Genomic DNA, 23,930 nt, shown 5'->3' with positions numbered 1-23,930 from the left:
TTCAGAAAGGATAGGCAAGGAAGGAGGGGTGGTGGTGTGGCCCTCTATGTTAGAGACTGTTACGATGTTATTGAACTTGCAACTGGGGAAGACAATGTTGAATCTTTGTGGGTTAGGATCGAGGGAAAGGCTGACAAGGCAGACATCCTGGTGGGGTCTGTTATAGACCGCCTGACCAGGATGAAGAGACAGATGAGGCGTTCTATGAACAGCTGGCTGAAGTTGCGCGATCGCCTGCCCTTGTCCTCATGGGAGACTTCAACTTCCCTGATATATGCTGGGAATACAACACGGTGCAGAAGAAGCAGTCTAGGAGGTTTCTAGAGTGTATGGAAGATAACTTCCTTCTGCAGCTGACGAGAGAACCTACCAGGGGAGGTGCCCTGCTAAACCTGCTGTTTACAAACAGGGAAGGTCTCGTGGGAGATGTGGAAGCTGGGGGCTGCCTTGGACATAGCGACCATGAAATGGTAGAGTTCTCGATTCTTGGTGGAACCAGGAGAGGGGACAGCAAAACGGCGACCTTGGACTTTCGGAGGGCTGACTTTGAATTGTTCAGGAGGCTGGTAGGGAGGGTCCCTTGGGATTCGGTCCTGGAGGGTAAAGGGGTCCACAAAGGCTGGTTGCTCCTGAAGAAGGAAGTCCTGAAGGCGCAGGAACAGGCTGTCCCCCTGAGCCGCAAGATGAGCCGGCAGGGAAGGAGGCTGGCGTGGATGAACAGGGAGCTTTTCCTGAGGCTCCAGGAGAAAAAGAGAATCTACCTCCTGTGGAAAAAGGGACGGGCAACATGGGGATAGTACAAAGAGGTTGCCAGGATGTGCAGGGAGAAAATTAGAAAGGCAAAGGCCCAGCTCGAATTAAGCTTGGCTGCTGGGATTAAAGGGAACAAGAAACTCTTTTACAAATGTATTAACAGTAAGAGGAGGACCAAGGAGAATATCCATTCTTTACTGGACGCGGCTGGGAATGTGGCCACTGAGGACAATGAAAAGGCTGAGGTTCTCAATGCCTTTTTTACATCTGTCTTTAAAAGCCAGACCAGCTGTCCTCAGAGCACTCTACTCTCTGACCTGGAAGTCTCGGATGGGGAGCGAAACAAACCCCCCACGATTCAGGAGGAAATGGTCAGAGACCTACTACTCCACCTGGACTGCCACAAGTCCATGGGGCCGGATGAGATCCACCCGAGAGTACTGAGGGAGCTGGCGGAAGAGATAGCCAAGCCGCTTTCCATCATCTATCGGCGTTCCTGGGACGAGGGGGAATGGCTTCAAGTTGCGCCAGGGGAGATTTAGGTTGGACATTAGGAAATACTCCTTTTCTGAAAGAGTGGTCAGGCGCTGGAACGGGCTGCTCAGGGAGGTGGTGGAGTCACCGTCCCTGGAGGTGTTCAAGAAACGTTTAGATATAGCGTTGAGAGACATGGTTTAGTGGGGTTATTGGTGGTAGGTGGATGGTTGGACTAGGTGATCTTGTACGTCTTTTCCAACCTAGGTAATTCTATGATTCTATAAATGACCTGACTCTTGCATATGGTTTTGCAGAGGGGGAGAACACTCAACTACAATACTTAACACTGATATCTTAGGGCAAATAAATATTTTTTAAGGCCAGTGTGACAGTTCAGAGTCTTGCATATACGTTTGAGAGTAACTGTCTGAGCTAAAGACACATATCTCCACAGGCTGAAAGTGATCATACAAGCAAAAATAATACAAATTAAAGATACTGCATAATTCAGTGCACTTTCTACATTTGTATTAATAATAATAGTTTGACTTCAATAACACCATTTAAACTAATATACTCAATGGTATATCCTGCAAATTAAAGACAGGTGTTGCTAAGAAATGACTACAGAGATGTTGTGCTTATAATTAAAAAGGAGGCAGTTATAAACTGCTGTTTTAAAAATAATGATGGATGGGCAGATTTTAATGCTTAATTAATTTGGGCTGATGCCCCAAAGTTTGGTTGCCATCATTGAACATACTTTGATAGCACAACCAGATTTCTATGGACTCTGTTTTGGAAACTGTTAGGCTGGGAAGGCTGTGATGATCTAAAGATACACTATCCAAACATCGTATCTGATCTCCCAGAAGAAAGCTGCAAAACTGCGTACCCTTACCATTTCCTCTTAACTCTAGCTGGTTTTCTGGATCGGAGCTGCTAATTGGTCACACTCTGGCTCCTGTAGTTTCTGTGGGACTGTCAGGAGAGCATTCCCACCCCTTGTCACAGGGCTGAAACCACTACAGTGCCCAGCCATTGCAGTAAATCTGGTTCAAGGTAGGATCACATGTAGAGCATCTTGTGTTTGCTAACAAATATCCTGTGAGGAATAAGGTAGAGTTCACACTGTGGCAGCATCATGACACAAACTCATGCTTCTTCATGGTGTGTCTTTCCTGAAACCCTTTTGCATTGGCAGAAGGAGCAGCCTTCATTAGAGCGATGGAGCAGCCATGATAGTTTAGGAATGAACATGAGGACAGTGGGTCCTTCACAAAGCCTATAGAAGTGCACAGAAGCAAACTGATGTAATTGGGCTTTATTATCCACAGGGAAAAAAGGAGGAGGAGCAGAATGCCTGGGCCTTCACCCCATGGGTAGCTCCAGAGAGAATACACAATATCTGGCACCCTACATGGCTGTGATTTTCCTCTTGCTGTGGTAACATTAATACACTGGGGATCTGCTTTGGGCTGAACACATAAACACCCCAGAGAGGACTACCATTCAGAAGTTTCTTCTCAGTGGCACACCAGCACTGTACAGTAAAAGGGCGCCACTACCCACCAGTACCATCTCACCAATTTCTCCTTCGGCTCTTCCAACAGCCAAACCTCTTCCTCCCTGTAGCAGCTGCAGCCTCCTGTGCTGAGTCCCTCAGGCTGTGCCACTCTGATAGAAGAAGAGGAATATTTTGGTCTCGTAGGTGATCTGTTCCTCAGTGCAACTTCAAATCTCTCACCAAAAAATCAGGCGAGAAGTAAGAGCTGGGTACTTACTCTGCAATGTCTTTGAAGGGGCAAGCACGGTATGGAGAATACATGAAGAAAGCTAAGAATCTTGGTTTGGGGAAGGGACCACCAAGGTGAAGAAAGACCAACATCAGCTCCCACCTTTGTACAGAGCAGAGTGCCTTGCCTTGCTTTAAGCAATCCCACTAGAAAAAATAATTCTTAATTCTGAGCTACTGAGTGCTACCTGTTCTGGGTACACACAGAAATTTCTCTTTCAGATACCAAAAACACAATTTTGAAAATTGCTGAAGTGGTTTTGGAGCATGTATGGACTAGCATCCCACAGTAAATTGTGCTTCCAACTCACCTATGCACTTCTTCTAAACAAATTTTTATTGCAGATAAGTACCCTGACCTTCAGGGTAAATAAGAATTCAGTTGTCCAGCTTGAAAATGTGCATCATCTAACCTTGAAGTTCTCAATGAGGGATCACAAGAAGAGCACAGATTTTGTAGAGTGGAGCTCCGCTTATTTAAGTTGACAGAACAAAAGTCTAAAATATATTTTACTTTATTTTGAATGTTGACATTAAATATCCTTTTTTTTTTTTTTACTGAAGAAAATAAAATCCTTATTAACAATGCCCTTTTAAAATTTAGTTGGCTTGCTAAATGAATCATTGGAAAACCTAGAGTTTAGAATTTGAATACCTTTTGATCCCACTTGAACTGAATGACCTCTTAATTTCCCCCAGAAGCTGTATTTCAACATTTTCACTTGTAAGGCACTAGTTACTTAAAAAAAAAAAAAAAAAAAACAACAACTTGCAGAAGTAAGATTATCTTGCAGACTCAGGACTCCCTCTAGTGTCATTATAGATAGACTCTTTGGGAATCTCCTTCATGGACCATTGGAGTTTTGTTTGTTTTTGATGACTACAGAGCATACATCAATAATTTCTTATTTGCATCTCAGATGTCTAAATGTTTCTGCTCATTGTACTAACCCTTCACTCAGAAGATCCAAGCTAAATCTTTGTCATCTGATACAGTGTTAACTTAAAATTACAACTGAAATGTGTCATTTTAATGGACTAAATGTTCAGTTACCACTGCTTTGTCCAAATACTGTAACTTTATTCTATATAGTTGGAGATCTTTAGGTTATTAGCACACCAAGTCTGCTGACTGCTTGCAGCCAGTGTTCAGTCTTTTCCATCAGAATTATCAAGACTTTTCTTCTGAGCATTACTCATGCAGTACTGTGATTTCAACAAAACTTAATCAAACCCTGAAAAGTCTGATATAAGCTTTTAGAAAACATGTGGACAGTTCTGGCTTTTGAAATTGGTTGAAAGCTTATAGGAACACTTAGGAAGTCTAGGCCACAGCTGCAGTTTTCAAAGAGTATTGTTGTTTGAAAACTGAATAGAAACTAACTTCTTAAGTTGTTTCTGGTACAGCATCAAATTCCTTTCTTCTCAGTAAGAACTTTATCCAAACAAATTCGATAGGAAGAAACTGATGTATAGAGTATTCCAGAGCTCAGTAATATCATGCATTCTGCTTTGTCCCATGCCAGCAAGCAGATCCCCTTCATTCATAGGAAAGAATCTGTTAACTAGCTGGACAATTTTTTACATTTTCATAGAAAAACTCAGAACAGAGGTCAAGACTGCTGGGTATTCAGCTGGCTTACAGGAAGAGGAGGAAGAAAGAACAGAAAACAGAACATTTTACAGACTGAACTTCTGCCTGTCTGACCACATAACCAGCATTTTTGTTTGGGGAACAAGTCCTGCCATGCTTTGAGGACATAAGAAATCCTTGAGTAATAAATGCCAAGGATTACTAAAAAACCCCCAAAACCGCAACAAACTGAATCAAAAACAAACCTCCCTGGAAATAAAATAAAATTTCAGCTTTACGTTTCTTAAAAAATCTAAGTCTTGCTGAAAGCAAGTAGGACTAAGATTTGGGAACTTCTGGATGACTGGGAAATTGTGGCTTAAAGATGTAGATTACTTAAGACTCTTGTGAAAATGTGATCTATCTCTTAAGTCTATTTACAGCGGTTTTGCATGACCATAAAGATATTTATGTGAATCACAGCATCATAGAACAGTGGAAGTTGGAAGGCACCTCTGGAGATTACCTTGTCCAATTACTCTTCTCAATTGGGGGTCACCTGCAGCAGGTTGTTCAGGGCTGTGTCCTGTCAAGTTTTAAATACCGTCAAGGACAGAGCCTCTCTGGGCAACCTGTTCCAGCTTTTGACCACCCTCAGTGTGAGAAAGTTTTCTGTGTTTAAATGGAATTTCCAGTATTTTGGTCTGTTCGCTTTGCCTCGTCTTCTCTCTGTATATTGGCTCTCCCTTCTGCAGACACACCCATCATTTGTTTATACACATTGATGAGATTCCCACTGAGCCCTTTCTTTTCCATGGTGAACAACACCAGATTTGACAGTCACTTCTCCATGTCACAGTGGATTGCCTTTCTTTGGTTGAGAAGTAATTTCAAAATGACCATAGTAAAAAGATATTAGTTTGCTTAAGGAAAACATTCAGTGACTGCTGAGTTACTAGAGTTACAGATAAAATATTAATTGACTGATTATGTCTTTTTGGCTATATGAGTGTAGCTACCACGTGTAATAGATTTTAAGTTTTACATACCTAAAAATAAACATATAATATTCTGCAATTTTATCCTACGACATGGATCATAAAGTTTTTAAAAATAATGCCTGGTTCTACACTTCTGTATGTATGAGATACTCCCACTTACCTGCCTCCTGCCTCTCAACCAAACATCTTTCTCAGCCCTACCTTTCTTCTAACATGGTTAGAAAAGGCAGATGTTCCCAACTGAAGATGTGTTGAATTGTACTTGTGCAACACATGGTCGTTGCAAAGACAAATTTTTTTCCCAAGGCTTTCCCCCAGCTGCAAAGTTTCACTGCCATTCACCTGCAGGTCTGCTTCTTCAGTCACAGACCCACGGCAAGCTATTCCATACTGAGTCATTTCTTTGACCTTCTTGTTCACATCTAGATCCTTTTGATGCTTTTTTACAACTCCTTCTCCATGTTTACACAAATCTTCTTAGAGTGCTGACCTGAAGAGAATGAAGTTTATCAGGTCTCTGCCTTTGAGATCTTGAATAAAGCTGTTTAACAGCATCCGAGTGAAGATCACTCCCTGTGATTTCCCACTAGACATGGCTCTCACACACTATGTACATTATTTTAAAATTATGAAGATAGCAAAGCTCGCCAAAGGTTGCAAAGGAAAATCTAGACTAAATGATGGCTACAAACCTCAAAGGAAGAGAAGAACCAGACGGCTGACCCAGAAAAGATATTCATTCCATCACAATTTTTCTTATTTCTGCAGCTTTCAAATATTATCTAGGTTACTTATTCTGCTTATTTAGTGTAAGTTTTCAGCTCTCAAATTCCAGTTCTATGTGTAAGGGGAGTAACAAGTTGAAAAAACAACCGACCTGTTGAGACACACTAAGAAGCGCCCTGCCAGCTGATTGTATCAGAGAAAATTTTATGACTGCAAGGCTAATCTTGGCATGGATAATGTATATAGCTGAGGGTATGTCTGCATATTTGAACTATGATGAGTGGCTTATGCATGAGTAGTTCAAGTACGCTCTTTAAAAAAAAAATTAAACAAGAAACTTTGTGCTTTCAAGTACAGGGCACCACTGATAAGCCAAAAATGCAGAACTCCCTTTGTTTAGTTTAGGTTCTGTACAGGTTATACATCACCTCATGTTGCGCTCCTAATATTTCATCTATCTGCTACATATTTATAAGAAAATATGTTTTACATCTTTATGCATAGTACTTCTTTATGCAAGTATTATCACTGTAGATACAGACTGTATTTGGTAAAAAAGAAATCAAGAAAGCAATAGATAAAAGTACATTTTATTATACGACTATAAATGGCAATGCTATTTGAAAAGTCACAGGCAGAATGTATATAGAGTACTGAAACTTCCTTCTTTTCTTTAAAGAGACTTTAAAGGCAAGGTGATGTACTGCTTGTTATCTGTTACATGCCCATTTCAGACTTCTGTTAGGCAACGAAGCTGGTTAGGGGACTGGAGCACAAGTCTTACGAGGAGCAACTGAGGTAACTGGGATTGTTCAGTCTGGAGGAGGCTCAGGGGAGGCCTTATTGTTCTCTGCAACTCCCTGAAAGGAGGTTGTGGCAAGGAGGGGGTTGTCCTCCCAAGTAACTTGCGACAGGACGAGAGGTAATGGCCTAAAGCTGCACCAGCGGTGGTTCACAGGTTGGACACTGGGAAAAAACTCTTTTCAGAAAGAGCAGTAATACATCAGAACAAGCTGCCCAGGGAAGAAGAGTCGTCACTGTTGCTGGAGATGTTCAAGAAATGTGTAGATGTGGCACTGAGGGACATGGTTAGTGGGCATGGTAGTGACAGGTTGATGGTTGGACTTGATCTTAGGAGTCTTTTCCAACCTTAACGATTCTGTAATTCTGTGTCCGCAGACAACGTCACATTCGGGAGTGCAGACCATCCGTGGCCACTTCCAGCTTGAGTGACGCTGTGATACAGCATGCTGTGAAACTGGTGAGCAGCTGCTGAACGCTGGAAAACAGTAAATGCTCCGGCCGTCCTGCAAAGGGCTGCGCGGTGCCTCTGTCCCTGCTCACCCGGGGCAGCCCGGGGCCGGGCACGAAGGACGGGAAGCGCTGCAATATGTCCCAGGCGTGAGCTGGAGAAGAAAACTGCAAGAATAAAAGTCAGGGCGCTTCTCGTGCCGAAATGTGGCCGATTTCGGAAGACGCGGAGCACGGCCCGCCGCTCCGTCCTGGCGAGAACCACGAAGCGCCAACTGCCACCCCGGCCCCAGCCGCCCAGACGGCCGGGCCACGCTGTGGCGCCGCGGAGCCGCCGCCCTCACGGTGCTTCTGAAGCGGGAGGCGGGACGGGGGAAGTGGCTGTCGCTGAGGGGAGGGCGGGGAGCGCCGGGGCGGGCTTTCCGCGCCCCATGGTTTCGCCCCGCTCTGCCCGCTCGGGCGGCGGCATGGCGGGCGGGCTGCGCGCCCCGCTGCTGGCCGTGCTGGCGCTGTTGCTGGCTGCCGGCCGGGCGGCTCTCGCAGGTAGGGCTGCCGCCATGACGGGCGGCGCCGCGGGGCTGCGGGCAGGCCCCGACCCCGACCCCGACCGACTGCCGCTCCGGGTGCAGGGGAGAGAGAGAGGGCCGAGGTGCGGGGCTTCGCCTGCGAGGGGACAGGGCAGCCCTCGCGGGGGTGTCCCGCCGGCGTCCGGGAGCGGGGTCTAGGCTCGGAGCTGCGGCTGAACCGTGAGTGGGCCTAGGCGCGGGCCCCCAGCGCCGGTCTTTGAGGCCTGGAGCAAGAACATGAAAAAAACTCTTTTTTTAACAGTTATATGTGTGACTGTAATTATATGCCATGAGAAAAGCCCCAAGGCTCGTGAAAGAGTATGCCCTGTGATTCCTTCCCGTTTCGGCTTACATGCCAACAGGCAGTCCCTATGGTCAGTACCAGCCAGCAGCGTCGGGTGCCTGGTTTTTGGCATCTACACTGAGCTTATGCCTAACGTCTGGCTTCCCAAAGCGGGCAGGGGCTGCTGCTCTGCTTGTGGATGTGCTAAGCTGCTAGAACTGACACCAGGATGGGCAGAAACTTACATTTGAAGTTTGTCTTCTCATACATCTTCGAGTGAACTGTAGGTACAGCATTAAGGACTGGACATCAAGTTTTTAATTTTAAATATCTGTGTTTAATAACAGACTAGTACGCCCTGAAGTGTCTTTTTTAGCATGCTTTGCAATCTCATGTGACATGAGCAGATTACCATCATCTTTCTTTAAAAATTATGTGTGTCTCATTGTCCGTGATAGTACTGTGGCTATTTTCTGTAGATCAGAAAACAAGTTAGGAGCCATTTCCTAATATGAAATTGTAACTTTTAACAGATAATTTTCAGTTCTTTAGAGATTAACAAAGGCTCATTTGGTTATCTGAAAGGATTAGTTTCAATTGTTACAAACGGAATATACCTTTCTTGTCTTTCCACAGGAGGATTTCAGTATAGGTGATCTTGCAGGTTTTGTGGGCAAAAGGCCTGCACGCATGGTAGGGGGAATATTTTGTTGCTTATAGAAACATCTCTTAGCTGTCATGGATATCTGGGAGATCTGGTTGTCACTGAAATTTCTGTAGTGATGTAGCATTGTCAGAAATGTCATGATCTAAGGGTTTTGTCATTTACTTTGCTAGCAGTAATGTGAGGTCAGCTAGTACAGTTTTGCAAACAGTGCTCTGTGAAGTTGACAGACCACTTCATGCCTGCTGCTGCTGCGGTAGTGTCCTGCATTCCAGGCATTACAAGGCAGAGCCACAGCTGGAGGCTGCATTTCCAGATTGCAAGGTAGGATGTCAAACTCAGCCAGCTGCTTGTGCTAATCTAGGTGCAGCAATGTAGGATGCTTCATCTAAGCTGTGTTCATGCTGAGTTCTGCCAGCCCACGTTGTTTGGCATCTGTACCAGGCCAGTGTGTTAAAATCCAGCACTTGTCTCCTACTCCAGCTGCTGGAGTATATATTATAGCCATGAGAGACAGATCCTGGTCCCAGACATCTAGACTAGAGTGGAAAACCTGCTGAAGTTCAGAAGGAAAAAAAGCAGTAACAACTTCTTCTAGCTGGTGAACTGAAATCAGGTGTTAAGTAGTTTGCACAACTCTTCACTATGTTTCTATGATGGAACCAGAACTTAACATCACCTATGTTCATTTGATATTCAGTGCTTTAACTATAGGACTATCTTTACCTGGAAATCTGGTATGTAAAGCATATGTGAACATAGCACAAGGATGTGTATCACTGTGTACACTGTAATCTGTAAGAGGCTTACAGACTCTTAGCATTTGATTTGCCCACATAATCTCGCTGTAAATCCAACAGTGAGAAAGTGTGAACCAACACTGAGAATTCACTTTGAAATGAGGGCTGTATTACCTGTAAATGGCATTCCTAGGAAATCTGGCAGTTATGTGACATGTCCATTCTTCCTGTGCTCCTTATGTGCTGTTGATGTCATCTGCCACTAGCTTGAATAAGAAGAAAAAGTGGAAGTAGTATTTTTTCCTTTATAAAGTGTTGTATTTTAATTCTGTGTTTTCTCCCTGGCATTTTGCTGCATTGTTTCTTCTGTTTGTCCTAGTATCAAAACTTCGCTAACCAAACTCCTGTTACATGAAGTATTGGGAAGGTACGCTGTGGGGTGTAGTTTTAGTTTAGACTCTGTAATCTGGGAAGAGACAATTCCAACGTTAACCCAGCATACTATGGCATTCCTAAGTGTCAGAATGTCTTCTGCTTTCAGATCTAGAGGAAGTGTGTCCTCCAAAGTGCAGTTTGATACTTTCTGTTTTTCTCTGATGAAAAGATACAGTTTTGATCACCCTCAGACTTCCCTACTGCTTCTGTAGTATGTGATCTCTGCATACCATTCAAGTGGAGCAGGAGACAAATATTTTAATAATGAAATGTGTTTGTATTTTTTGAACATTGTACCACCAACGAATTTAGGAAACCTTGCTAAAGAGAAAAAGAAGGAAAGGATATCTCTGTGAAATTTAGTCATTAGGCATATTTGGAAGAAGTGCACCTGAATTATGAGAGACTGCAATTTAGATCCTAACTGTTTTTTTTAGAACAAAGATTTTAACCAGCTTCCCACCAAAGATTTGTAAGCAAACTGCGTGATGTTGGGATATTCACTGGTTCTGATGGTGTTTATCAGTCTCACCAGTTAAGTTAAATCATATGGTGCAGCTAGAAGTGAGTTAAAAATATAGTATTTCAAATATGATTCCATCCAGCTGCAAGATAAAATGAAGAAGACACGAGTGTATTTTAAACTGTGAAGATACATGTTCTGCTTTCTCTTTCTTTTTTTCTTTTTTTTTTCTTTTTTTTTTTCTTCAGATGATTATTGGTAATTGCAGCTGAATCAGACTGGAAGGAAGTTCACTTTTTCATCTCCCTGCTAGAAGAAGAGGCACTGAGATTCACTGTAGAAGGCAGGGCTATTATCAGTGTCAGGTTACACCTGTGCAAGGGTATTACTCATTTCATCAAGCCCATGACTTTCTGGTTAGTAATTTTAAGCCCATTCAGTCTAGTTCTAATGGGCAGACAAACAAAGTTTTTGTGATGTGAAGCCAGGTTTCAGTCAGGAATGTCAGAAAAATCAGCTACCAATCTGATTCTTCTTCACTGCTAATCAGACGGAAAAAGCAAATATGAGATTACTTTAAGAAAGTAATTGCTGTCAAATATTGTTTTTTCCAACTGCTAGTTTGAATGAGTTTTGAATAACTTGAGCTGATTGTTTTTATTTCTAGAATATGCTGCTCCTCAGAACTCCATGAAACCTATGTCTTACTATAATGGCAATTTCAGAGAATCACAGATTTGTAGGGGTTGGAAGGGACCTCTGGAGATCATCTAGTCCAACACCCTGCTAAAGCAGGTTCCTACATTAAGTTGCACAGGAAAGCATCCAGTTGGGTTTTGAATATCTCTGGAGAAGAAGGCTCCATAACCTCTCTGAGCAGCCTGTTCCAGTGCTCTGTCACCCTCGGAGTAAAGACGTTTTTCCTCATGTTTATATGTAACATCTTATGTTTCAGTTTGTACCCCCAGCCCCTTATTTTGGCACTGAAAAGAGCCTGGCCACATGCACTTGACTCTCTGTTAGATATTTATAAGCACTGATAAGATACTCTCTCAGTCTTCTCTTCTCCAATCTGAACAGTCCCAGGTCTCCCAGCCTTCCCTCATCAAGGAGATGCTCCAGGTCCCTCATCAGTTTGTGGCCTCCCACTGCACTCTCTCTAGAAGTCCCTGTCTTCCTTGAACTGAGGAGCCCAGAACTGAGCACAGTACTCCAGGTGTGGCCTCACCAGGACATGGGCTTTTACTATTTGTTTTATGTCTTAAAAATAGTGGTTTTAATAGCTGGTATACTATAGTGTATTGTTAACAACCTTTCCAAAAGTTCAGAAACATGTTAGTCATATAGAAATATTCTGCATGAAAGAATTACTTTTCAGTTAGGACACTTCATATAGCAAACATATTTTCACAACATCTTTCTCCCACCACTCAGATGTTTACTTCAGGGGGTTTAGTTTAAATTACTCTGTTTTAAATAATTGTAATATACTGATAGAGACCAGTATCTCTTTCTCTGAATTATTTTTATATATTTTGATATTAGGATTCTCCTGTAGTCACAGTGGTTTCAAATATATGCGTGGCAGCCTCGGATTGAAAGGAAACAGCTGGACAGGGAATTTGGAACACGTACTTGCAGCATGTGAAGGAATGAGTTTGTCTCAGTTGTTCTAATGAATGGTTCCAGTTTCAAGGAGTCTATGGTAAAGCTGAAAAAATTTATGGAAGTAGAGTCCATGTTTGTGGAAATTAAAGAATTCACTTCAGAGATGACTGACGTCTCTTCTTGCAGTACAGCTGTTGAAGTCTTGGACCTGGATGAAAAGCTCTGTTATCTCAAAGCATCTAGAGAAGTTGCTTGTTTCTGGGTCAGCTTTAGGCATGTTTGTAGTACAGAGCATGTGCAATAGTTGCAGAAGTATTCTTTAATCCCTCGTTCTGCTTTTTTTTTTTTTCATGGGGGACAGCTGTAAATAGCTTATTCCATGAGGTACACGTAATTTCTCTGGTTTCTTCAGAACTTTTTAATGTCTCCACTTGTGCTGTGCAATCAAAATGAACAAGACTTTTAAAAGTTATTAATATCACAATGATCTATTTATATTTGGTATTAATATACTTTGAACACTTGCATCCATCACTCAGATCCTGTCCCAAGGGAGAGTCTACCTATTGTGTTTACATCTGAGATCACATGCTGTTTTTCCTCTAGCTTATGAGAAAAGAGTTGGAACCTGCACATTGTACAACTAACAGCTCAGCCTGCTTCTAGATTATTAGGAACTTATCACCTCTGTTGTTAAAACCTGCAATTCAGTACCAGGAGAAAGGGGAAACAAAAAAAAAGAAAAAGCTGTAAGACGTATATATACTCATGCATCACTGTGTTCTGTTGCATGCATGCTGCAGCTGTCCATGCTGTTGCTCTATGTTGCTAGTTCCCTGGGTTGTTTCAGTTATTTCATCTTAGTTACAGCAGAAACTTTGGATCTAAAGGTATCTCTCATTGTTTACCACATTTGCATCACTGGGGGCAACTGACGGCCTTTAGTGGGGGTTCTGTCTTTCCTTTCATGAATTCTGAAAGTGTTACTACCCTGTGGAAATGTGTCTTCATCTTGAGATCCCACAATCCCTCCGTCTCTCAGTGAAGCACCCTAGAATATGTGGTAGTTCAGAAGAATTGTGTTATTATGGAGAAGTGCTTATTTGCTTTTAGAATGGAGGGTTGAAGGCATGGAGGGCACAGTTATGCTGCTTCAGTGTCTCACCAGCCCCTATGTAAGCTCTTGCAGAATGTGCTTCGTAGTTAGTCTCACCTTAAAATGGAAAAGTCACTGAAGCAGGAAAGAGACAAAAACGTATTCGTATTTATGAGCACACAAAGGAAAACGCTGCCATTCTGAAAGATCAGTATTTATCTGAGCCAGTTATGTTTCTGTGAATGAGCTGCAGGGAACTAATCTTTTTTTAAGGTGCAATCTCAGCTGGACAGGGGGAAGCTTATTCATCGTAACAACTTGGAGAGGCATCATAGATCTACTGAGGGCAATATCTGACCAGGCACAACTAACGCATGTGCCTGTTGTGCTTTGTCTTGATCGTACTGTTGGGACAGCTCCATTTTGGCTTTCCATTTTTCACAGAGAAAGATATATGATTTTGTTTTCTTGAAGGGTTTTTGTACAGTTTGAATGTCATGGGAAGGATGTGTGTAAAACATCTAGCAGGTAAGGACCTTTTCTCTGTTTGGAGCTCCTTGTTACCTGTGTAGCATGTGACAAAAGTAGATAATAAAATAGTAGGTTCAAAAACAGTGAAAAGTGATATTTTTTTTTTTTTACCCCTTATATAAAATCCATTATGGATGGAATGAATATAAAAACCTTACTGAGTTACAGGTCCAGGCCTAAACCTTTTCTTACAACTTTCTTTGGGAAGAGAGTGTGGAAGGGATCCCAGGAAGGGAATGGTTGAGATATGCACAGCTTTGGCTGTTTCCTGTCATCACTGGTGAATAAAAGGAGTTGATCAGAAATGATGTTTGTATTAAATTTCTTCCAGTTAATTAGTGTATGAAATTGTGATTCTGATATCAGTTCTTCCGTATGTGTTGCTGAGAAAACCTGATCTAGTCAGAAATGAAAAATATTGGCAAAAAAAAAGTGGAAATAGAAAGAATGCACTTTTTCAGTTACATTTTTAATCTTTATTTTATAGTTCTTGGATTTATGTGTGTAGCTCATGATAGCTGTATAGTGAGTTTGAGGCTGGTTTCTTGTAGATACATTTCTGTTTTTTTTTGTACATTGAGTAGAGAAACTAAGAGGTAGATTATTCAAAGTGTGGCAACTTGTTGAATATGGTGGTCTTTTTAACAGCAAAGGAAAAAGAAGCTGAACAAAAGGTTAAAATGCTAACCTAATGCTTCCATTAGGTAACATAGTGAAGGTTTCTTTGCTCTGTTATTCTGAAGGCTTTTTCTGTTTGGCCTGGTTTCTTGTGTTTAATTCTAAGAAAGCTGTTATGGGCAGAGCTGATCAGGAATATTCAATAGAATTACTTCAAACTTCTCAAAACTTAAACTTTACATGTAAGTATAATTTGTTATGATGAAAATACTGGAAAGGATTTATAGCCTCAATGTGGTGTTTCTCATCAAAGTTGGGGGTGGGCTCTAGAGAAGAAGGAAGAGAGATAAGGAATGCAAATTAGCTGGCAAATCAGGTCTTTAAATGGATGTCCGTATTTTCTGACTTTGTATATCTTTGTTGACAGGGGAAGCCAGCATTCCCTGGGAAGACTGCAGGAACAGCACAAAGCTGCACAAGGCTGCAGTGGGGGAGGTTCATACTGCACAGTGGGAGAAATGTCTTTGTAGTGAGGGTGGTCAAATGCTGGAACAGGCTTCCTGGAGAGATGGTTGGTGCCCTATGCCAGTTAGTGTTCAGGAGGCATTTGGATAATGCCTCTTGGATAATTAGATTTGGATAACAACATGGTTTAACTTCTGGTTAGCCCTGGAGTTGTCAGGCAGTTGGACTTGATGAGCTCTGTAGCTCTAACCTGTTCTGTTCTGATCAATTTGATTCCATTCTATATATGTGTCCACAAAGGGAAATTATAATTGACTTAGATCTTATTCTTATCACCTTCTATCCTTTTTTTTCCTTTGGGGCATAGATTGACCTTGCAAAATAGATTGCCTACCCAGGCAATCCAAAGGAATTGTTCACTCTATGATATGCTAAACTCACATGATCCTTTATCAAGGGAGCAAATGTCCCCTTTTCTAAAGCTGTGGCACTAGTCATAATTTGATTTCAGCCAGAAATCCTTCTAAAATCATCCCGAAAGAGTCTGCTTTAAAGGAAGTTGATTCCTAAGTTGTAATAGCATGCTGCTTAGTTTAGTGGTACTGAAGCGGAAAGCTTACCAAAGCACAGTAGGTGGTTTTGGCCCAAGATCTCATTTAGTGCCGGATCGATGCCTGCTATTGAGTTTCCTATCCCACCTTCAGTGGCGGATTGTGACTCTGAAGTTTTTTGTGGGAGGCAAAAGCATTAGCTTATATTTGTTTTTTCTTTTCCAGGAAAACCAGTTTAAATGCCAAACTGTTTCCCAGTAGCACACTGAAAAATATCGTCTCACTGCAACTTCATTTCTAGTTATTCTGTGTTGCATTTAGTAATGGATAAGTTTGTCTTTCTGCTCACTTCTGCTTCCCCAGACATCCAGTGTTATTTTACCTCCAGCATACTTGAGTCTAATGAAAATTTGATGTCTTGAGAAGTTATTTTCAAGTTCCAACTATGGTCATAAGTTTAGATACAGAAATTCCTGAATGAAATTTGTGGGCTGTATTACAGTAATCATAATGAAACTTTCATGGTATTAAAGTCTGTGAAAGCTTTGGATTTTATTTGTTAATTTCTGACAAACCTCACTGATAAAATTATAGTGAATCGTTTTCCCCATCCATAGGGTGTGCTACAATGTAAAGTAACAAGGTGAGCAAACTGCTTAGATTCTCAGTAAGGTGAGGGGCAGCCTCTCACCGTGGATCCTTCTTGTACTCATTGTGTTATGTTTCTGTTCTAATGTTACTGCAGTGACTGAAGGAAATCAGTCAATTTTTGGTTAAGACAAATTGTTTCAGAAAGCTAGGTTACGTTTCATGTGACATTCAGGAAGACAGTATCTCAGTGCTTCATTTGGTGAGATGGACATCTGAAGACTTCTCTCCGTTACCTGTGTCATTGGCTCCAAAGCACTGTAGAATGCCATCAGTCACCTACATTTCATCTGTAGGAAGAGGAACATACCTAGCCGTTACCATTATATGTGTTTACCATTATATAACACTTATCAACATTTAACCTATTATCTGTATCATCAGTGAAGGTTACTCCTCATTTATACTGGGGGGGCTTATATCTGGTTCCGTATCCCAGTACTATTTTTATAAGCTATTTTCTTTATTAACCCCATAATAATAACATTTCTATATACAACAAACAGCCTTTGTTCTATTTCTGTATGGATTTTGTGGAATACCTGTGAGGTTTATTAGAGCTATTTGATGAAAGTGTCTTTTATGCTAGAAGTAAAATGATGTGGAAGAAGTCTTTTTTGTTCAATTTGAAACCAGTTTTTCTATGCACAGTAGTGACTCTTCCTTTGTAAGAAATGTGTGTACCTCAGTAATCTAAAAATCCCTACTCTGTTTCTGTGGGTACTTAATATAATATGCTATTACTTAGCTTTTGGCTCTGGGATTTGCAGAAATCTTGTTCTTGGGAAAGGCACCTAAAATCTTTGTGCCTACTACTGCAAAACTTTAGATACTGTTAGTGATTGTTTCATCGAACAGATTGTTAACGAGGCCTTTGATTTGATGCTCTGGAACATGCAGAAATGAGTCTGGAATCTGCGTTGAAGCTGCACTTCTTCTAAGAGTCACTGAAGTGTTGTCAAATTCAGCAGGAGGACAGTTAACGTGGAAACAAATGATTTATGCCAAAATGTTCTCTGCAGTTATGCTTAATTTTAAAAAGAACCGTGTTAAAATGAGAAAGTTGTCTAAGATGAAGCTGAAACATGCAGACTAAATATTTAACTCATGGCATCTTTAAATGATTGTGTCCTAACACTACTGAAGACATCATAGGCCCTCGCAGATCTAATGAGTAAATAGGCAGGCCTGAAAAAAATCAGGTGAAGGATCAGCTAACTGGAGGAATCAAAGTTATTACTAAATCTTTTGTAAATACATCAAGAACAAAAATCCTGCAGAGGATCTGTGCATTCACTTGATTAAATTATCAGTATAAAAAGCACTCAGAAAGGGCATGACTATGGCAGAGAAGCTAAATAATATGGTGTTCCCTGCTAACTGGGAAGATTCTCAAGCTGAAATCCCTTTTTTTATGGGGAAAGAGGAGTTGTTAGCAGAAGAGTTCTACAGGAGTTTGTCTTGCAATTTGTTCCGTGTAGTAATAGAGAAGGTGGTAAAGGCAGAGAGCAGTCAAATGAGGAAGTTTGCTGTTGTAACTGTTTTTGAAGGCAGTAGAGAGGAGAGAAGATAGTGAAGAATTGAAGGAGGTTTATTCAGAACTGAGTAACTGGGGTACAGTGCAGCAAGGTTGGTTGATGGCTGCATACAGGAACCAGTAGTGTGGGTAGGGCTCTTGAGCCTGGAAAAGAAAGAGACAAGAAAATGTGAAAGAATATGTTTCTGCAGGGTGCCAGGAGACCTGCAGGTCTTCTTACCTGAGATGACAGAGGATGTCTCTGGCAGAGATGTAGGCGAACTTATTATAGGTGAATATGCTTACATGTATGCAAAAGGAAACTGGATAAGTACTTCAGTGAGAAATACTTGAGCAATTCAAAAACAGACCAACTGTGACAAGCTCTGGAAAAGACCTGAAATGAGAAAGAATTGCAGACTAGAGGAGTATTTGAAGGAAGTTGTTAAATATACTTGTGCTGTTCTTATGATGTCCTTTGGTCACTGCTGGAGATGTACATAGCCCAGTAGTCTATTTCTTGTCCAAACTGATGTGGCCATCGAGCTCTTATCCAATTACAGGGTTAATTTGATATCTAAGATCTATTTCTATGAATGTTGTGATTTAGACATCAGGCAGCTAAGCATAACATGGTTGTTTGCTCACTTCCCCCCCTCCAACTGGGATGCAGGAGAAAATAAAAAAGTAGAATTCATGGGTTGAGATAGGCAGTTTAATAAGACAGAATCAGAAGGGATAATAATAAGAATAAAGAATATACAGAACAAGTGATGCACAGTGAATTGCTTACCGCTTACTGACCCAGACAGTCCTCAAGCAGAGGTTCCTCACCACAGCCAACTCCCCACAGTTTTATAGTACAGTGTGACACCATATGGTGTGGAATATCCCTTTTGCCAGCGTAGGTCGTCTGTCCTGGTTCTGTCCCCTTCCAACTCACTGCAGCCCCACAGACCCCTCACTGGCAGGACAGTATGAGAATCTGAAACTTTCTTGGCTCTGCGCAGCACTGCTCAGCAAAAGCTAAAATGTATCAACTTTGTTTCTATCCTAAAGCCAAAAGACAGTGTCATACCAGACTCTATAAAGAAAACTATTATCTGAAACCAAGACAGATATAAAAATAGTTATATGGAGAGTTAATACAAGTTTTTTTTTTTTTTATATACAGTTAGATACAAATGAGAAAAGGAGATTTTATGTGTAAGTAAATGTCATGCTTGTTTTCTTTCTTTTAGTATCGTTTTATGGTAATAGTTTTGTGGCATTGAAGATGGCAGAAGCATCCTATCAGACAACCTTACAGTTACAGTTTCTAACAAACAAGCCACATGGATTGCTCTTTCTTGCAGCTGGGAAGAAAGATTATTGTTTGATAGAGTTACAGTCAGGAAATCTGCAGGTATGATTTGTAACTATATCAAAAAAAGATATGTGTAGCCTGTGTTGTTGAGTTTTTCTCAAAGTTTATGTTTAAAAAAATGGAAACGTCACATAATTTAATTGATAATTTCAAAAAATGTTATATGTTTCTTACAATGATAGTTAATAAGAAGCTAGTTATCTAGAAGCCTCTTAGATATCTATAAAGTCTTAAGATCAAAATCACTGTGTTCAAGCCATGAGGTGCAATGAGGTAAAATTTCAGATTTAATGATATTAGCATCTTAGAAAATGCTGGGATCCAAATAATAACTTTTCCACAAGGCATGTTCTTGAAACAACATTGTCACCTGGATTCTCAGTTCTTGGTTCTAGCAAAACTAGAGAGCAGTCCATTCCCTCTTTTTCAATTACGCAAGTCAAATTTGTGATGTCAAGTGAACCTACACAAATATTTAATGAGACTTCTTTTTTTTTTTCAATTATATTTTATGAATGATATGCTTAATATGAAAATTAATAAAAATTAACCTAGCAAGTATCTATGAATATATGATCGTAAAAAAATATTACTTTGGATTTTGATATATTTTTAATTTTCTCTTGCAGTTGAGAATTAACTTTGGCATGGGAGAACAAATACTGCGTTCTCGGCAAAGATCTCATCTGAATGATTTAGCTTGGCATTTGGTTGAACTGCATCATGAACGTGATAATGTCACATTGTTAATTGATAAAAATGATAGGACTACTACAAAAATGCCTGGATTTCTCCATGAATTAAATATTGATCACGGATTCTACCTAGGTGGTACTATTGAACTTGACGTTCCTTACCTTGTTGGAGCACTGCCCAGCTTTCGAGGATGTATTGATAATGTATTATTTAATCAGCTAGACATTCTGATGCCCCTGAGATCTTCTGACTTTAAAAAAATCCATGAAGTTTCAGTAGGATGTAGTGATGAATTCTTTGCAGGTGAAGATGAACCCATCAGTTTTTTCAGTTCCAGATCCTATATTTCTTTCCCATTATGGAATGTTGATGGTGAGGGAATCTTGGAGTATGCATTGCAAACCTCAGCTGCACATGGCTTGCTGCTTTATCATCCTGGGCAAGAAGGAGATTTCGTTGCAATGGCAATGGAAGATGGATTGATTAAAGCCTATACTGGAAAGCATAAAAGTAGAACCCAGCTTTCCTCTCATAGGTTGGTCAATGACAGTCATTGGCATTATATTAAGCTGAAATTTACTGCAGAATATTTACAACTGACACTGGATAAAGAAACTGTGAAAAAATCATTCCCTCCCCAAAACGGGCTGCCACTTCTGAAGGGGTCTCTCTTTGTAGGTGGTGTAGATGACAGTAAACGATCAGAAGTGATTAAGTTAGAGCTAACTTCCATGTCTGGGAAGTATGCCAGAGGAAGGTCCTTCAGAGGTTGCTTAAGAGACCTAAAAGTCAATTCAGAAAAGAAGTCACTGAAGAATGTTCAAGTAACAAAGGATATTTCAGCTGGATGTGAAACACAAAATGCTTTTAATACAAATCTTTCTTTAGAGATGGCTGTAAGATATCCTACTGTAAAAGCAGCCCCAACACTTGCCATTTCCCCTGAAAATTCTCTGGGATGGGAAGATAAAAGCCACCTTTTAGTTCTGAGTAACTTGATTGTTCAAGAAGGTGGACAAGCCTCCCTTGAATCTAAACATATTAAGGTCAACTTAGACTTTCAGAAATTAGGGATTAATCAATCACAAATTCTTTTTGAAATAAAGGAACCACCATCTCATGGTAACTTGAAACTAGATATTGAACCAGTGCAGGAGGTAAATATGTTTACTTTGCAGGACGTGTGGCAAGGGAAGATTCTGTACATCCATGGTGGCTCTGAAGACACTTACGATTATTTTAATTTCTCAATTTCTGCAAACAGTAGAAAGATTGTGCCTCCATATTTGCAAAGAAATGAGGAGTATATGTTTAGCATTACCATCACTCCAGTAAATGATGCTCCTGAGATCACACTTGCTGAGGGAAACTTGCTTCTTTTGATAGAAAACTCGAAGAAACGTTTGACTGGTGACTTGATAAAAGTATTAGATAATGATACAGATCCTCTGGACCTCAGTCTTTCAGTGCTTGGAAATCTTAATGCAAATGCAGGATATTTAGAAAATTCAAAGCATCCTGGAAAGGCTATTACTACTTTTTCTAATGAGGACTTAAGAAAAGGCAATGTTTTCTTTGTCCACACAGGTGTCAGGAACTCAAGGATTGTTCTGAGGGCAAACGATGGTGAGAAAGTGAGCAACACTATCGTGTTACGTGTCATGGCAATTCCTTTGGATTACAAAGTTGTTAGCAACCCAGGAATAAAACTTGTCCAGGGTGCTACAGCTCTAATCACACCCAGGCATCTGACAGTTGAAACAAATGCCAACCTCCAAGAGCTGGAGATACGGTATGAGATCACAGATGCACCTCAGTTTGGGGAAGTTCAAAGGCAGCATTCAAGGGGGGAATGGAAGCAAGCCAACTCTTTCTCTCAACGCTCCATTCAGCGCAGCCGTGTGAGATACTGTAGCACTTTTAAAGAAATTCAGCTGGAAAATATTACTGACAAATTTAAATTCAAAGTTAGCATAGGAAACAGAATCAGTGAAGAGTATGTGTTTCCAATCCAAGTGAAGTGGTTAAGGTACAGTTTATTGAAATATACTCCTCTAGACATTGAAAAATCTAAAAAGAAATACTTGAATTCAGATAATCTTTTTGCTGTGCTTGTGGGTCAAGAAATACCTGAAGATGAGCTTCATTTTAAATTGCTGTCCTTACCAACGAGTGGACAAATACTGCTTAATGACCAGTCTTTGAAAAAAGATTCAGTCTTTAGCCAAAAAGATATTGCTGATAAAAAAGTGGCGTATGAGTTTATCAGCAATTGTGAAGACAACCACGATTCATTTAAATTCCTCATCTCTACAAAGTATCTGGAATCAAATATCTTTGACTTTGAAATATACATAAAATCAGACTTTAGAAACATAATTTTAATTAATAATGGCTTAACTGTTACTGAAGGTGAAGGAGAATTAATAACAAGCACAAAGTTGTTTGTGCAAACGCTGGATAATAAAACTTTCCAATATACAGTTTTGAAGTTTCCTAAACATGGGAAATTAAAGCTCATTAGTTTTTCAGAGTCATTTGAGAGTAATGGCAATCTCACCACTTTCACTAATAAAGATATAACTGATAAGCGCCTTATGTATGTGCATGATGATTCTGAGACAGTGTTTGATGAATTTCTTGTCAGAGCTTCCAATGAAGAATCAATGGAATGGACAAACTTTGATTCTGAAGTAGGACTTTCCTCAGTAGAAGTTAGATTCAACATTTCTGTCCAACTGAAGAATGATGAAAAGCCAGTACGTGTTGTTGATAAAGTGTTTAACATAGTGAGGAATGGACAGCGATTATTAACTTTGGCAGATCTTTGCTATCATGATCCTGATTCTGATTTTGAAGATGGGCAGCTGCTATACACCAGACGTGGCATTTCCAATGGGGATTTGGTGCTAACAAATGATTCGTTGCACCAACTCTATCAATTCAAACAAGCAGACCTGGAGCAAAAGCAAGTCTTGTTTATACACCGTGGTGCAGATTTCGGGCGTTTTGTACTCTTTGTGACAGATGGAAAACACTATACGTCTTTCCTTCTAGAAGTTAATGCCACCGATCCTTATGTTAGCTTGGCAAATAATACAGGCCTGTTGGTTCAAAAAGGAAAAGAGGAAGTTATTACAACAGCTAACCTAAGCGCCATTACAAACCAAGACATCAGAAATGATCATGAGATTACATTTGAGATAACCACTTTCCCAAAATATGGAAGAATATCTGTAAATAGTTTAATGATAGACTCTTTCACTCAGCTCGATCTGATAAGGGGGTACGTGATCTACAGGCATGATGACAGCAACAACCTTATTGACACATTTAACTTTACAGTCTGTGCTAAAGATGTCCATCTTGATGCTGCTATGTATGTTCGCATGTATTTGGAAAGTCATCAGTGGCCACCAAAGATTGTGAACAATAGCACTCTCTTGGTTGAAGAAGGAAAACCGGTTAAAATCAGTAAAGGAAAACTGCAAGTAAGTTAACAGTATTGTTAATTAACTGTATGGGCCATTTCTCCACTCTAGTAGCAAGTTTTCTTCTCTGCTTTCTCAGCCATTGCAGAATCTGCAGTCTCTCTTTCACCAAAATTTTACTCTCTTTCTTCTTTAGCTCTTTTTGGTTTTCACATTCTGGAGAGAGTCTGATACCAGCTGGCTTCCATTGCTAGGAGAGAAAACCAGTTATGTTAAAGAAACAGAAGGACTGACTGTAGTATTTGACACTGTTAGGTATTGGTGCTTGAGAAAATTAAGGTCTTCATTTGTGTATTTGTTTTAGTTGTGACAGCTATTTGTATTTATTTTCATGTATCATCCTGAGTTAATCTGATGGAATATGCCAGGGAAGAAAGGATTTCTTTTCATTCAGTTGGTAGCTAGTTCAGTTAATACTGATCCAAAATTTTAAAAACATCAAGTCATGAACATGAGTGTTATCTCATTTGTTAATATTAGTTAACGCTCCCTATTGTCTACATGTGGCCTTACAATAACCACCACGAGGGGGCTGCTCCAGCACACTGCTGTGCTGACTGTAAGTCCTTGTTTCAAGCAGGAGTCTACAGCTCTTACTCATTTAGTTAATTCTGGAA

General features: G+C 40.5%; 1 protein-coding gene across 2 annotated transcripts in view; it reads left to right on the top strand.

The window, feature by feature from the left end:
• The window catches only part of LOC110389709 (chondroitin sulfate proteoglycan 4-like), a 40,737-nt gene continuing 24,771 nt past the window's right edge, over nt 7,965-23,930 (top strand). The window contains exons 1-4 of one of the 2 annotated variants that reach the window (XM_021380575.1): nt 7,965-8,119; nt 19,002-19,165; nt 19,756-21,614; nt 22,470-23,313. In XM_021380575.1, the coding sequence (XP_021236250.1) occupies nt 8,008-8,119; nt 19,002-19,165; nt 19,756-21,614; nt 22,470-23,313 (2,979 nt within the window). In that variant the 5' untranslated portion in view covers nt 7,965-8,007. Of the gene's footprint in view, nt 8,120-19,001; nt 19,166-19,755; nt 23,314-23,930 lie in introns of both variants that reach the window. The other variant, XM_021380574.1, reaches the window with a different exon arrangement.

Source organism: Numida meleagris, chromosome Z, assembly GCF_002078875.1.
Source record: "Numida meleagris isolate 19003 breed g44 Domestic line chromosome Z, NumMel1.0, whole genome shotgun sequence".
NCBI lineage: Eukaryota > Metazoa > Chordata > Aves > Galliformes > Numididae > Numida > Numida meleagris.
The sequence above is the reverse complement of the archived record's forward strand: the minus strand, read 5'-3'. Positions and strand labels throughout refer to the sequence as shown.